Source organism: Streptopelia decaocto (genome assembly GCF_964273445.1).
Source record: "Streptopelia decaocto genome assembly, chromosome: Z".
In the NCBI taxonomy this organism is placed as follows: domain Eukaryota; kingdom Metazoa; phylum Chordata; class Aves; order Columbiformes; family Columbidae; genus Streptopelia; species Streptopelia decaocto.
In genome coordinates, this window is record NC_138657.1 from 78785278 (window position 1) to 78800137 (window position 14860).

The 14860-nt window shown below is 48.0% G+C and overlaps 1 protein-coding gene across 1 annotated transcript; it reads right to left on the reverse strand.

Annotated features, from left to right (window-relative positions):
- Nucleotides 1–2118: 2118 nt before the first annotated feature.
- Nucleotides 2119–9714, reverse strand: ATP5F1A (ATP synthase F1 subunit alpha). Its single transcript, XM_082074508.1, has 12 exons — nucleotides 9557–9714; nucleotides 8322–8400; nucleotides 7092–7261; nucleotides 6102–6275; nucleotides 5856–6022; nucleotides 5563–5711; nucleotides 4485–4636; nucleotides 4129–4353; nucleotides 3917–4024; nucleotides 3263–3407; nucleotides 2997–3147; nucleotides 2119–2326 (listed from the first exon to the last, which is right to left on the reverse strand). The coding sequence occupies exons 1-12, from the start codon at nucleotides 9614–9616 to the stop codon at nucleotides 2245–2247; spliced, it is 1662 nt and encodes a 553-aa protein (XP_081930634.1). The 5' UTR covers nucleotides 9617–9714; the 3' UTR covers nucleotides 2119–2244.
- Nucleotides 9715–14860: the final 5146 nt, after the last annotated feature.

A 14860-nucleotide genomic window follows, 5' to 3' on the forward strand; every position in this document is an offset into this window, starting at 1 on the left:
TGGCCCAGGCTGCCCAGGGGGTTGTGGAGTCTCCTTCTGTGCAGACATTCCAACCCGCCTGGACACCTTCCTGCGTAACCTCAGCTGGGTGTTCCTGCTCCATGGGGGGATTGCACAGGATGAGCTTTTAAAGTCCCTTCCAACCCCTGACACTCTGGGATTCAGTGGAGATGGATGTGGTGGGTGGGGATGTGAGTGATGGGGAGAAACCCACCCCTGAGGGACAAACACACAGTCTGAGGAAGGACACAGAGCAGGGGGCGAGCCCCTGTCACCTGCAGTGCTCTCCCCACCAGGCTCGGCCAGAGGCTTTTGGAGTATTTTGGGAAGGCTTTCCCTATATTATCTTTAGATTGGGGGACACTGCGTGAGCAACCTCTGAACAGTTCTTAAAAAAAGATGAAAGCAGACAGAATCATAGAATCGTTCTGGTTGGAAGAGACCCTCAAGATCATCAAGTCCAACCGTTACCCCACCCCTGGCACTACCCCATGTCCCTGAGAACCTCATCTCCACATCTGTTCAACCCCTCCAGGGATGGTGACTCCAGCACTGCCCTGGGCAGCCTGTTCCAATGCCCCACAGCCCTTTGGGGAAGAAATGAGAGCAGCAAGTTATAAAATCTGCCCTGGAAAGGACAAACCAGAGCAAAAAGGCTCCACCACAGCATTCCCACGCCCCCGAAGCCTCCCAGCTACCCGTTGGGAGCTGCCTGTAGGAGAAGCAAGATTGTGGAAGACACAGGGAGCTCTGCAGAAGACCTCCTACAGCAGCATTCCAATGTGTCAGACACTTCTGGGATAAAAATGTTTGTTTTTTCCTCTCAAAGCACTCAAGCCATTCACAGAGAAGCTTGTCAGCCTGGAACTGTGTGAAAGGCTTGGAGAAAAAGAGTTTTCTGTTTGCAGCACTGCAGGTTTGAACTTGGAGGTGGGAAGCTCCCATGGAGTAAGTTAATTGGGACAGAGTGAGCAGCCACAACAGGAGCCCTAATGACAGGGGACTGTGGTGGAGGGGCCAAGTGAGGATCAGGGACCAAGTTCTAGGGTATCAGATAAAGCTGAACACACCACACAAAGCAGAGCGACTTTAAACTGAACTTTCCCACCCCCCAGGTCACAGATTTAGCAGTAGGATCTTGGACCTGACGTGCCATGCAGAGAAAGTCGGGAAATGAAAGAGATGGGCTGGTATAAAACCTCCCCCAAAAACCTGTGATGATTGCAGGCAGTTTACGGATCGAACTGGAGCCAGCTACAGAGGATGGTGGCATTTAGGGCTCTAGCAGTTTTAACAGCCAAACGTGCAGTTGTCCGGTGACACTAAGACAAGACAGTTCTGAGAGAAGTCACCTGAGAGCCAAGCACCGGGATGCAACAGACAGTTCTAAGAGAATATGGTGTTCCACCTAGATGAGGCTCTGGGAAGACCTTATTGTGGCCTTTCTGGACTTAAAAGGGGCCTGTGAGAAAGATGGGGACAGACTTTTGAGCAGGGCCTGTTGTGACAGGACAAGGGGTGATGGTTTTAAACTAAAGGAGGGAGATTCAGGCTGGACATGAGGAAGGAATTGTTGTCCCTGAGGGTGGTGAGAGCCTGTCCCAGGTTGGGCAGAGAGGTGGTGGCTGAACCATCCCTGGAGACATCCCAGGCCAGGCTGGACGGGGCCCTGAGCAACCTGAGCTGGTGAAGATGTCCCTGCTCATGGCAGGGGGGGCACTGGGGGAGCTGGGAACGTCCCTTCAACCCAAACTGTTCTCTGACTCCACAGTTCTATTATATACTCTGTCACAGCATCAGACTGTTACAGAACACCGCGAGGTCCAGTTAGTCACCACCCATGACAAGACAGCGCCAACTCCTTCCCCAGCTGTGCCTTTCCCCGAGACAAGTTTTCTAGTGAAAAAGATAAGAACTGGCAGTGACACTCAGCTCTGTCACAAAGGCAACTGCTCCCCCTGCTCGCTCTTGTAGAGGGAGCTTGATTCACCCAACAGTTAAGATGCCCCCTGATTTTTCAGAGTTCCTTTAGCAAGCATGTGTCCAAGGAAGCTACACGCTGTCGTTTTGAAAGCAGATGTTGTTCAAGTAGCAATAATTTAGAATGCAACATACAAGCCTTTTTACATGGAAACTTTTATTATCGAGATCTGTACATTCAAGTCGCACATACTTTTAAGTCTTTGATGGAGCTGGAGCACAGGAGCACAACAACGGCCTGGTCTGTGGGAACAGCTGAAGAGTTCACGCCTCAAAAGTAGCCAGGAAATTCGTGACTATTTCCTTCAACTTAGCTTCTGTCTGGTCGGAGATCTTCCCTTCGGTCCTGTTGAAAAGAGTTTAGTTAAACTTCTGACACAGGAAAATATACACTCTCTAAAGCAAGAAATGAACCTTCCAATTTCTAACAAAAGGAGCAGATGAATTATGTCTGGTGCATGAAGCTACACCACTTAAATAAATATAACATACTTTCTCCTAAAGTTAGTCCTGTTTAAGAACAAAGGTTTGCCAACAAACACTTTCAAAACAGCTGTAGGTAGCTCTTCCACAGAGCTATGCCTCAGAGATGGAAGGCACGTGACTCATGAATCAACAAGCCAGGACCAGTTTACAGGACTACGGAAACCCCCAACCACCCCCTCAGCAGCAGGGAAGGCAGTGAGCAACCCTCAATCCACAGGAGCAGCTTAAAGCTATCAAAAATATGGGAACTGACTGCATTAAGTGACTGCAGTATCAGATTAGGAGGGGAATTCAAATACGTTCATTTTAAGCATCAGCTGATTTCCCAAGTAAAGACTGGGGACAAGAAGCTGAGCTCTGGACAGCAGGACAAGGACGGTAGGAAGGCTGACTGAACCTCCAGGTCTGGTACAAGCAGGTTAAGGCCTGATGTTCTACGATACAGTAAATTAACAGTTCAGAGACCATGACCTGCGCTCCAGCTGTCAGGTCAGTACCCTTGGTATGAAGTAAGGCAAATCATCACATACCTGATGGTGGAGAGGAGGGCCTGGTGCTGGCTCAGTACATGAGCAAGGAAAGCACTCTCAAATTTAGTGATTTTGCTGGGCTCCAACTTGTCCAAGTGACCTCTTACACCAGCATAGATGACTGCAACCTGTTCCTCAATAGCCATGGGAACTGCATAAAACAAAGAATTCATTCCACAGAATGTCTTAATGCTGCCACAAAGACAAGCCTTGTTAGCACAAGATACTAATGGGAAACACGGACTTGTTATATCCAGGAGACTCACCATACTGTCCTTGTTTGAGGAGCTCCGTCAGACGGACACCACGGTTCAGCAGCTGTTGTGTGGCAGCATCCAGATCAGACCCGAACTGAGCAAAGGCAGCTACTTCACGATACTGAGCCAATTCCAGCTTCATGGTACCTGCCACCTACAACAGAAAATACAGCTCAGACTGTTTGACCCCCTTCAAAACATGCCGAGCAGTCTGTAGGTCATCTTCAGCTGGCAGCTTTGCCATGCATACCAGTCAAGTGAATCTCAGGTGGTAACACCCATTTCTAAATATCAAACCATCTGCTTGGCCTTTTAACATAAGCACGCTATTCCTACCTAAAACAGGGAGAGATGATGTTAATCTCTCAAATTCCCTATTTGGACTAAAAGCATGGACTTAAGAGCATTGTTTGTTTCTAGTCAGATCAGTACCCAGTTCAACAAACTGAAAATACAACAGCCCCACATCTTTATGCAGATACTATTTTCCTTTCTTCACTCCTCTCTCAGCAAGAGAGAAGTTTGTTCTTTTATAATTTTGTAACACTAAGGAATGGAAAGCTTTATTTGCTCTCTATTCACAGCTGTTTAGAATGAAATGGGTTGGAAAGCCTACACACTACTCATCTATAGTGAGAAGAGGAGCAGTAGTTTCATGCTCACCTGCTTCATAGCCCTGGTCTGAGCAGCAGAACCTACACGGGACACAGAGAGACCCACATTGATGGCTGGACGGATACCTTTGTAGAACAACTCAGTTTCCAAGAAGATCTGTAGGAGAAAATTGGTTTAGTGTCTTGCTCCGAAGCCTGGAAACTTCCTCAAAGACCTGCCAGTAAGCTACAGAGAAGTACTGTCATGCAAGTAAGTCCCACCTGTCCATCAGTGATGGAGATGACATTGGTTGGAATGTAAGCAGACACATCACCAGCCTGTGTTTCAATGACAGGCAAGGCGGTCAGAGAGCCACCTCCAAAGGAATCATTCATTTTGGCTGCTCTCTCCAGCAGGCGGGAGTGCAGGTAGAACACATCACCTGGGTAGGCTTCACGGCCAGGTGGCCGACGCAGCAGCAGAGACATCTGACGATAGGCAACAGCCTGTGTGGTACAAAGAAAAGCTCTCAGATTTCAGCAGCTTGTTTCAAATTCTGAATTTCTAAACCCGAGGTGATCCTACAGCCACAAACAGCAATGCTAGACTATGAGGCCTATAAACAATGTCTCCTGACCTGTTTGGATAAGTCATCATAGATGATCAACGCGTGTTTCCCGTTGTCTCTGAAGTATTCCCCCATGGAGCAGCCTGAATAGGGAGCCAGATACTGAAGGGGTGCTGCATCGGATGCTGTGGCAGACACCACAATAGTGTACTTCATGGCATCTGGAAAGAATTGGAGACACACACCACTGAGTATATTACTTCATCACACCTGTAATCAGCAAATACAACACACATGTGCAGTACCAGTTGCTGAAGAAAAGTCAAAGCAGCATCACTGCACTGCTACAGGAAAGAACACCACACTAGGTTAACGCATCTGTTAGCTCAACCAACTCCCGATGTTTCAAGAGCAAGTTCATGGCAGCTAACGTCTAACACTTCCTGACTTCTTTCTCATGTAAAATGAAGTTTAAAATGTTCACTAACACACACTTTGGCTTCAGAAGTAATTCAGTCCGAAAGTCCACCTTCTGCAAGGAGATGGTATACCGTTTCACAGTCCAAACCAAATTATTATAATTAAAATGCTGGGGAGATTTACTGCTAGGTATGATCCTGCTTGACCACCATGCAAGAGATAAGGTGCCTGATCCTTGCAAGCTCTACTACATATGCAGCCTTGGCCAACAAGATCACAGTTTCTGAAAATGAAGTCAAGTCTGTTTGGGCAGCAAAGTCTCTCCACTAAACATGCAACTGCTATTCGCAGTGACTTGCATACACATAAAACAAATGGCAAGTCCATAAATACTTGTGGAACGTAACTTGTCATCAGGCTTGCCTGCCAAGAGTAAGCTCTCTAAACTCTCCATAAATAAAAAAAACAAAGCAGCAAACCACATGAAGGTGACTTTTCCAGAAGTAATTAAGCAACTGAACAGTTCTGGGGCCTCATACAAGTCTTCTAACGCTATGCAGCAAAAGAGGGTTTTTTTTCCCCAGATTTGTTTTGCAGAAAAGATGAGTTCACTCATCTAATAAAAAAATAATTTTGTCTGTACTGGCAGGTAAGAGAGGTCATTCAGCAGTATAATGACAACAGGATATCACTAGTTGCCCGACTCAGGCATTCCAAAAATCTGTACCTGCATCAGTGAGCCTCTTCACCAGCTGAGCAACAGTAGATCTCTTCTGGCCAATTGCAACATAGATACAGTACAGCTTCTTTTTCTCATCTGTTCCATCATTAAATCGTTTCTGGTTGATTATTGTGTCAATTGCAATTGAAGTTTTCCTGTGTAAAAAAGAGCTGTGTAAGTTAAGCTGCCTGCAGTTCTCCCATCCTCTCCAGAGTTCTCTGTTCAACTTCGTACATCAGCCCACGCTGTGCTCAAGTCTCTGCTTAAGGAAACATTTTTAGCTTGGCCATTTAACTTACCCGGTCTGCCTGTCACCAATGATCAGCTCACGCTGGCCACGACCAATTGGCACCAAGCTGTCCACGGCCTTGATACCGGTCTGCATGGGTTCACGCACAGAGATTCTGGGAATGATCCCAGGGGCCTTCAAGCCAACTCTTCTACGTGTCTTAGATGTAACAGGACCCTTAAAAGAGAGGAAACAACCTGTCACAGTCTGTATCATGCAAATACAGTAGAGGTGGTAAGCACGTCGTTACGCTCACCTTCCCATCAATTGGATTGCCCAGGGCATCTACAACGCGGCCCAGCAGCTCTTCCCCAACTGGAACGTCCACAATGGCACCAGTCCTCTTCACAACATCCCCTTCCTTGATCAGTCTGTCGTTACCAAACACGACAACACCAACATTGTCGGGCTCCAAATTCAAGGACATACCCTAAGACAAAGACCACATCATCCTGAAAAAACTCATATTATATTTACAAAATTTTGACAGTTTAATAGCAGTACAATTATTCTACAGTGTAGAATATCTAACATTGTCTTATCTCAATCTTATTTGTAACAAGAGTCAATATTTGGCTTTTAATTATAATGTCTGCATATTCTTCCACACTGGTGAAAGAAACTGCCCAAGCCTTCATACCACGTAATTAATTACACTTGCAGCAGTATAGCATTAAGTCACTTATCTCTATAAAAAAACCACAAAGAATAAGCAGGGTTCAATTATAACATTCTTCTCTTGCTTAAGAATTGGGCAAGAGAAAAGCACTGGCTTTTTCTCTCCCTAAAGCAAATTAGGTCATTAAAAATACTGGAAGAGATTATAAAATATTCTCAGAACATTCAGACAGCTTTTTAACTCTACTCTGCTCTTAGGACTACAAGAAATCAGCAAACCACACGCTGTATTGGAGCAGAGAGGCTACTACTCAGCAATAAACAGAAAAGCCAACCTAAAACAAAGAAAACAAAATCCAATTCCAAATTAGTTCTTGCATTTCCTAGATGAAAACAAAGCTCAAATGTTGCCCAAGAAGCAGATACTAATAGTGAAAGCAAAGTGTTACAAATTCAAAGAATATCTGCTTTTTGTAGTATCATTTCAACTAGTTACTACCTATTAAAGTTGCAATGAAGTCTGTAAAAGGTCCATACAGGTACTTTGAAACAGTGTCTCATGTCCCCCTTAAAAAAAAAGTCATCTCTATATTTCTAGGCTAAACAAACTCCTTCCGTGAAAACTAACCTTCAGTCCAGAGGAGAATTCAACCATTTCCTCTGCTTGGACATTTCTCAGGCCGTACACACGGGCAATGCCATCACCAATTGAGAGCACACGGCCTGTCTCCTCAAGTTCGGCAGAGGTGTCAGCTCCCAAAATTCTCTCCTCAAGAATAGAGGAGACCTCGGCAGTACCTGGAAAGAGACATTTCCAATCAGATATAGCATGTTAGAGGCACAGTATGAATTCAGTAAGCTTGCCCTGAATTCACAAGCCAAGGTACCCTTGCACAGCTATGCCGCAAGGTCTAGCAAGCAACACTTTTCCTTATATAGGATGCATAAGATAAATGACAGCTTCTGTTCACAGCCAATAAAGCAGCTTCAACTCATCATTACCAGCCAGCTTCAGTCACAACATTGATGGCTCTTTAGTAATCACTTTCTGTCATTATGTCCCACACTATTTGCAATCTCTGCCTTAGAAAGCAATTAGATTAAATAATCAGCCTTAGCTGAGAAAGAACAGACACACTTGCTCCGCCTGCAGAGCATTTACTTGCACTGGAGGCATCAAAACACCCTGTCAGCCGATTTGTGACCCAAATATATTTAAGTAAACTCAATACATCTAATAAGGAAGGTGTTTGATACAAGCTATAAAATGAATTCTCCATTTTCCTCCAGCTTGTTTGGCAGTGCACCTTCAACAACTTTTTGTTTCCTCAGCTACGAAACAGTAACACGGTGAGCATGTTATTTCCTAATCATACCTTTAATCATCCTAAACCACTTCAATAATTGCACATGAACCACTACAAAAAATACAGCTATGCAGTGCCGCTGCCTTTGCTAAACACCAAGACGCTGGCAACAAAAGTTACACTCAAGGACACAAGGTCAAACCCAGACAGGCCTGGGAAAGTCATATGTCCCTTCATCCTTCGACAAACAAGACAGGACACTGGGCTTTGAGGCATTTTCTCAAGTAATTCTGCAGGAGCTGAAGACTGAATCAAATCCTTGTGAAGCAGGTAAGCTGTGCAGGCCAGCTGATGAGACTGTCCTTTGGTTTGGGCATAATTTAAACAGTTATAGAGGTGAAGTTCACTGGATGTTCACTGTCAAATGCTGTCTGTACATACGTGTCCTTGAGTGTCCTGTCCACTGACACACAAACCTCTCACACTCCATATTCAAACTCCTTTTTATCTAACAAAACGAATTCTTATAAATAGACCTCTCCCAGACTCACCAGTTTTCTGAAAGCATGTTTTGGAGGCATGGAGGTTTCTTGTAGCAACAAATGCCGCACCCAAGGTGTTTCTGGAAACCTAAAACAATTGTTTCAATAACAGTGAGATTGCCTTGATAAAAAAAAAATTACTAAGAGATAACACACTGAAATTTCTGATTGTGATTTTATATATTTAATGTCTCTTGGTTTTGAGCTGAGCCCCACAGCACTCCATTTTTAAGTTGTAGCTACTGAACCAAGCCCGATATTGCAAAGCAAGGACGAATGGTAAAGGAGATTGCTGTGAATTACTCGCTGCACTTTTCTGCACCACACTGATGTCACCGCCACAGCACTGCAGCAGCTCCCACTGCAACACCCTCCCTCACCTGCCTCCTTAGCTCTGAACATCACAGCCTTAGGGCACAAAGAAATAAAACAATATGTCTTTTACTGCACCACACAAGAGAGAAATCACAGAATCATTTTGGTTGGAAGAAACTCTTAAGATCATCAAGGCCAACTGTTAACCCAACCCTGTCACTAACCCATAGAATCATAGAATAATTTGGGTTGGAAGAGCATGTGTTCTAAGGGTTGGCCTTCTTAAGAAAGATGTAACTTCAGCATGGCTAGAACATAAAGGATAGAAAAATGAAAATAAAAGCCTCTTATATTAAGGCACTAAATGGTTGTTATAATGCTAAAGCTGCCAGTGCGGTCCCATTTAACGCTCTTTTTCTGAAAGCCGGGGCAGGCCTCTCCATTCACCTTCACCGGGGACATTGGCCGGGAGCAGATCCTGACAGATCTCTGCAATCTCGCTAAAAATGGGGGACTATAACAAAAATGGGGGAATATGCAAAAATGGGGGACTATTAAAAAAATGGAGGGGGGGGAAAAAAGAGAAAAAAAAAAAATACCGCCTCTTAACGCCTCGCAGCTCAAATCCCTGACTCAAACCCCTGACCGTGACAGGGTTCTTGCAGCTTTCAGACATTAACCTGAGCAATGGGCAAACCCGCATCCCCAGGGAAGGACACACCGTCCCCAGAGCCCCAAACCCCCCCGGGCGAGGGCACCCCAGCCCCTCAGCAGCGGGTCATGCCCATCGCTGAGGTGACTCCCCACACACACAGCCCAGGCTCCCCAGGCCCGCAGGCCGCGTCCCCTCAATGTCACCTCAGCGCCAAGATGGCGGCGCCCGCCATTCCCCCCCCCACCCGCCCTTGTCCTCAGGTCGCCGTGCTCACCAGGCCGGCCTGCCGCGGCAGGGAGCGGGCGAGGGCGGCAGCCAGGCGGGCGGAGAGCATGGTGGTGGTGATGCTGGCGGCGGCTCCTCCGAACTAGAGCGAAACGATCGTGAGGCGCTGCCGGCCCCGCGCTCCTTCTCTCCACAAAATGGCGGCGCCGCGCTCCGCCCCTTTTGGAGGCGAGGGCACGCCCACGGGGCGGGCGCGCGGCCGGAAGTGGTTCCTCAGCAGCGCCCTCCCACCCCACCCCCCCCACCCACAGCCCCTGGGAACGTATAGAGATACATGTAAAATAATGTAAAAAATATCCAGAAATGGGGGTTTTAGAAAAATTCTCAGTTGCGGCAGGTGTCCTTGAGTGGCCTTGGGAGGGCGGAAGGGGCGGGGAGCGGCGGCGGGGCCTGAGGTGGGCAGGGCCCGGGGGGGGTTCGGCTGTGAGAGGGACATGGGGACATGGGGGACATAAGGACATGGGGACATGGGGGACATAAGGACATGGGGAGATGGGGGACATAAGGACATGGGGCATGGGGGACATAAGGACATGGGGCAAGGGGGACATAAGGACATGGGGCATGGGGGACATAAGGACATGGGGACATAAGGACATGGGGACATGGGGGACATAAGGACATGGGGACATGAGGGACATAAGGACATGGGGACATGGGGGACATAAGGACATGGGGCATGGGGGACATAAGGACATGGGGACATGGGGGACATAAGGACATGGGGCATGGGGGACATAAGGACATGGGGACATGGGGGACATAAGGACATGGGGACATGGGGGACATAAGGACATGGGGCATGGGGGACATAAGGACATGGGGACATGGGGGACATAAGGACATGGGGACATGGGGGACATAAGGACATGGGGGACATAAGGACATGGGGCATGGGGGACATAAGGACATGGGGACATGGGGGACATAAGGACATGGGGACATGAGGGACATAAGGACATGGGGACATGGGGGACATAAGGACATGGGGCATGGGGGACATGGGGACATGGGGGACATAAGGACATGGGGACATGGGGGACATAAGGACATGGGGCATGGGGGACATAAGGACATGGGGGCATGGGGGACATAAGGACATGGGGCATGGGGGACATAAGGACATGGGGACATGGGGGACATAAGGACATGGGGCATGGGGGACATAAGGACGTGGGGACATGGGGGACATAAGGACATGGGGCATGGGGGACATAAGGACATGGGGCATGGGGGACATAAGGACGTGGGGGACATAACGACATGGGGCATGGGGGACATAAGGACATGGGGACATGGGGGACATAAGGACATGGGGCATGGGGGACATAAGGACATGGGGACATGGGGGACATAAGGACATGGGGCATGGGGGACATGGGGGACATAAGGACATGGGGCAAGGGGGGCATAAGGACATGGGGCATGGGGGACATAAGGACATGGGGACATGGGGGACATAAGGACATGGGGCATGGGGGACATAAGGACATGGGGGACATGCGGAACATCGGAGCATGGGGAACATGGAGATATGGGGGACATGGGAACATGGGAGATGTGAACCATGGGGGCTTGGGGAACGTGGGGGATACAGGGGACATGGGGACACAGGAACATGAGCACATTGGGGACATGGTGCCTGTGACTGCACTGGGTGCTCACATTGCTGATGGGGAACATGTTCAGAAATGAGCTTGCACCACGACAAATTAATCACAATTTCTTGGCATGAGCCTGAAAATTTCTCTAGGTCTGTATTGACTGCAGTTATATTTGGCTTTGAGTCTCATCAGCATTCATACTTCTCAAAATATAGTAATGTAAACATTACTTCATTGCGACAAACTTCCATTAGACTTAAAGTCCGTGAAAAGAAAGTGTATTTATCTTTGAAACAGAAGCTAGACTAAAGCACTAGCAATTTGGGGTGACAAGGGGTATGGTGTGGGGACAGGGTGGCCGGCGGTGTCCCCTCTTTTTTGGGAGCTGTGGGTGTTTGTAGATTCAGAGTGTTTTGGGTTGGGAAGTGGTTGGGAAGGGACCTTAAAACCCATCCAGTGCCACTCCTGCCGTGAGCAGGGACATCTTCACCCAGATCAGGTTGCTCAGAGCCCCGTCCAGCCTGACCTTGAATACTTCCAGAGACGGGACATCCACGGCTTCTCTGGGCACCCTGTTCCAGCACCTCATCATCCTCATGGGGAGGAATTTCTTCCTTATATCTAATCTAAATCTACCCTCTTCAAGTTTGAAGCCATTACCCCTTCTCCTATTGCAACAGGCCCTTGTAAAAAGTCCCTCTCCAGCTTTCTTGTAGGTTCCCTTTAGGTACTGAAGAAGAGCAACACGACTGGTGAAGGGACTTGAACACAAGCCCTATGGGGAGAGGCTGAGGGAGCTGGGCTTGTTTAGTCTGGAGAAGAGGAGGCTTAGAGGTGAGCTCAGCACTCTCTAGAACTACCTGAAGGGCAGTTCTAGCCAGGTGGGGATTGGTCTCTTCTCCCAGGCAGTCAGCAATAGGACAAGGGGGCATGGGCTTCAACTCTGCCAGGGGAAATTTAGGCTGGATATTAGAAAGAAATTCTTTACAGAGAGAGTGGTCAGGCATTGGAATGGCTGCCCAGGGAGGTGCTGGACTCGCCGTCCCTGGAGGTTTTCAAACTGAGATTGGCCATGGCACTTAGTGCCATGATCTAGTCAATGGACTGGAGTTGGACCAAGGGTTGGACTGGATGATCTCTGAGGTCTTTTCCAACCCAGTCGATTCTGTGATTCTGTGAAAGGCTTCTGTAAGGTCTCCCTGGAGCCTTCTCCAGGCTGAACTCCACAGCTCTCTCAGCCTGTCCTTACAGGAGAGCGGTTCCAGCCCTGGGATCATCATGGTGACCTCCTGTGGACTCGCTCCAACAAGTCCATTTCCTTATTACATTGAAGGCTCCAGAGCTGGACTAGCACTGCAGGTGGGGTCTCACCAGAGAGGAGCAGAATCACCTCCCTCAAGCTGCTGGTCTCACTTCTTTTGATGCAGCCCAGGACACTGTTTGCTTTTTGGGCTGCAAGTTCACATTGCTGGGTCATCACCCAACACCCCCAAGTCCTTCTCCTCAGGGCTGCTCTCAGTCCTTTCTCCACCCAGCCTGTATTTCTGGTTGGGATTGTCCTGCCCCATGTGCAGGACACTACACTTGGCCTTATTGAACTTCATGAGGTTCGCAAGGGCCCACCTCTCCAGACTGTTTAGGTTCCTCTGGTTGGCATCCCATTCCTCCTGCATGTTGACCGCAGTGCTCAGCTTCATACCATCCACAAACTTGCTGAGAGTCACTTGGTCCCATAGTCCATGTTGCCGACAAAGGTCTTAAAAGAGCGCCAGTCCCAAAAACCAGCCCTGCGGAACTCCACTCATCACTGGTTTCCTCTTGGCCACCAAGCTGTTGACTCTTTGAGTGTCATCATCCAGCCAATTCCTTATCCACCTGGTGGTCCATCCATTGGATCCACATCTCTCCAGTTTAGAGACAAGGATGTTGTGTGGGACAGTACCAAACACTTTGCACAATTCCAGGTAGATGACATCACTTGCTCTTCCCTTATCCACCAATGCTGCAAGCCCATTGTAGAAGGCCACAATATTTTTAAGGCATGACCATCCCCTACTGAAGCCGTGATGGCTGTTATCAATCATCTCTTTATTTTCCATGTGCCATAGCATAGTTTCCAGGAGGATCTGCTCTGTGACATTGCTGAGCACAGGGGTGAGACTGACCAGCCTGTAGTTCCTGGCTGCTTTGTCTTGTACCAGCAGATGGTGGCAGAAGAAAAACATGGCAGAGAAGCACTGGCATCTCACCCGTGCTCTGGAAATGAGGGTAAAAGGGACGTGGCATCCAGCACCCTGTTGGTTTTCTTACTGCTGCAACAGAGGAGCTTAAATGAATTTGACAGGCTGATGATAATGTGTGAAACCCAAAAGCTTGACCCCACAGGAGCTGTCAGAGGTGACGGTGACAGGACAGCAGCGTCACGAGCTGAGGAGAACCTTGCTTCCAGAGGTGGTCGTAGTTATGGTGCACAGGAGTCTCTCTCTTAAAATCATATAATAGATTAATGGAATAGTTTTGGTTGGAACGGACCTTCCCAGCTTCCCCAGTGCCCCCCCTGCCATGAGCAGGGACATCTTCACCAGCTCAGGTTGCTCAGAGCCCCGTCCAGCCTGGCCTGGGATGTCTCCAGAGATGGTTCATCCACCACCTCTCTGGCCAACCTGGGACAGCATTTCATCACCCTCAGGGGCAAGAATTTCTTCCTCGTGTCCAGCCTGAATCTCCCTCCTTTAGTTTAAAACCATCATCTCTTGTCCTATCACAACAGGCTCTGCTCAAAAGTCTGTCCACATCTTTCCTATCGGCCCCTTTTAACTACAAAAAGGCCGCAATAAGGTCTCACCAGAGCCTTGTCCGGGTCCATCTACCAAGGTCTGATCCTGTCAGGACAACATACTTGGCAACAAGTCCCGTATGTGAGACGTGGGGTTTATTCTGCCAGAGAGAAAGTGCCAAAGCTCAGGCAGGCAGAGTGTGATCGTGTCCTGCTGGAAATCCAGAGAGGTTCGTATAGTGAAGATCCCACTTCCCAGACTGAGAAGTTTGAGTGAAAAATCCTCCACCATTTTGGCACGTGTCGAATGTGATGTTTCTGCAGTGTTTCTCTTGCTGATTATTTCAGTAACCACTTCAAATTCTGTTAAACTGCCCGAAGCAAGCAAACAAACAAACAAAAACCACATTGATTTAAATAACCCATTTAAGTCTTATTGTTCAAGATGACACAGGTCGCAGGAACAACCACAAATCCACGGATAAAATTTAAATAGTAAATTTAGTTTCCTTACCTTGTGAACTGGGGGATCCCCAAAAAGGCACTCGGGCAGAGGCACACAGGAGAAGACACAGGCACTGAGGAGCTCTGTCCTTGCCAGAGAATCACCAAAACTGCTGGTTTTGCACTTATTTCAAGGATTCACACAGGCGCAGTTTTCTGCTGGGCTTTGATCTTCTCCACAGCAGAGTAGGAACCTCAAACATGTTCCATAAGGTGCCCCTAAGTCTGTCACAGGCCTGTGTTACTGAAACACAGAGTCTCTTGTCAGGCACTCAAGGTTAAACTACAATTAGTGTGGTTTGTGTGTTTTTCTGCACCCCAGCTGCAGTCGCTTGAGGGTATTCACAATTTTCCTCACCATAATATTCACACACTTGTACTTTCTCTGCATTGCTAAAGAAAAGTGGTT

Excerpts from the sequence above, each read along its gene's own strand:
- ATP5F1A (XM_082074508.1), bottom strand. The coding sequence starts at position 9,616 with ATGCTCTCCGCCCGCCTGGCTGCCGCCCTCGCCCGCTCCCTGCCGCGG. Across the intron at positions 6,023-6,101 it reads GCAATCCAATTGATGGGAAG|GGTCCTGTTACATCTAAGAC; the intron begins GTGAGCGTAACG and ends CTCTCTTTTAAG. Across the intron at positions 4,637-5,562 it reads GAAGAGGCTCACTGATGCAG|ATGCCATGAAGTACACTATT; the intron begins GTACAGATTTTT and ends AATTCTTTCCAG.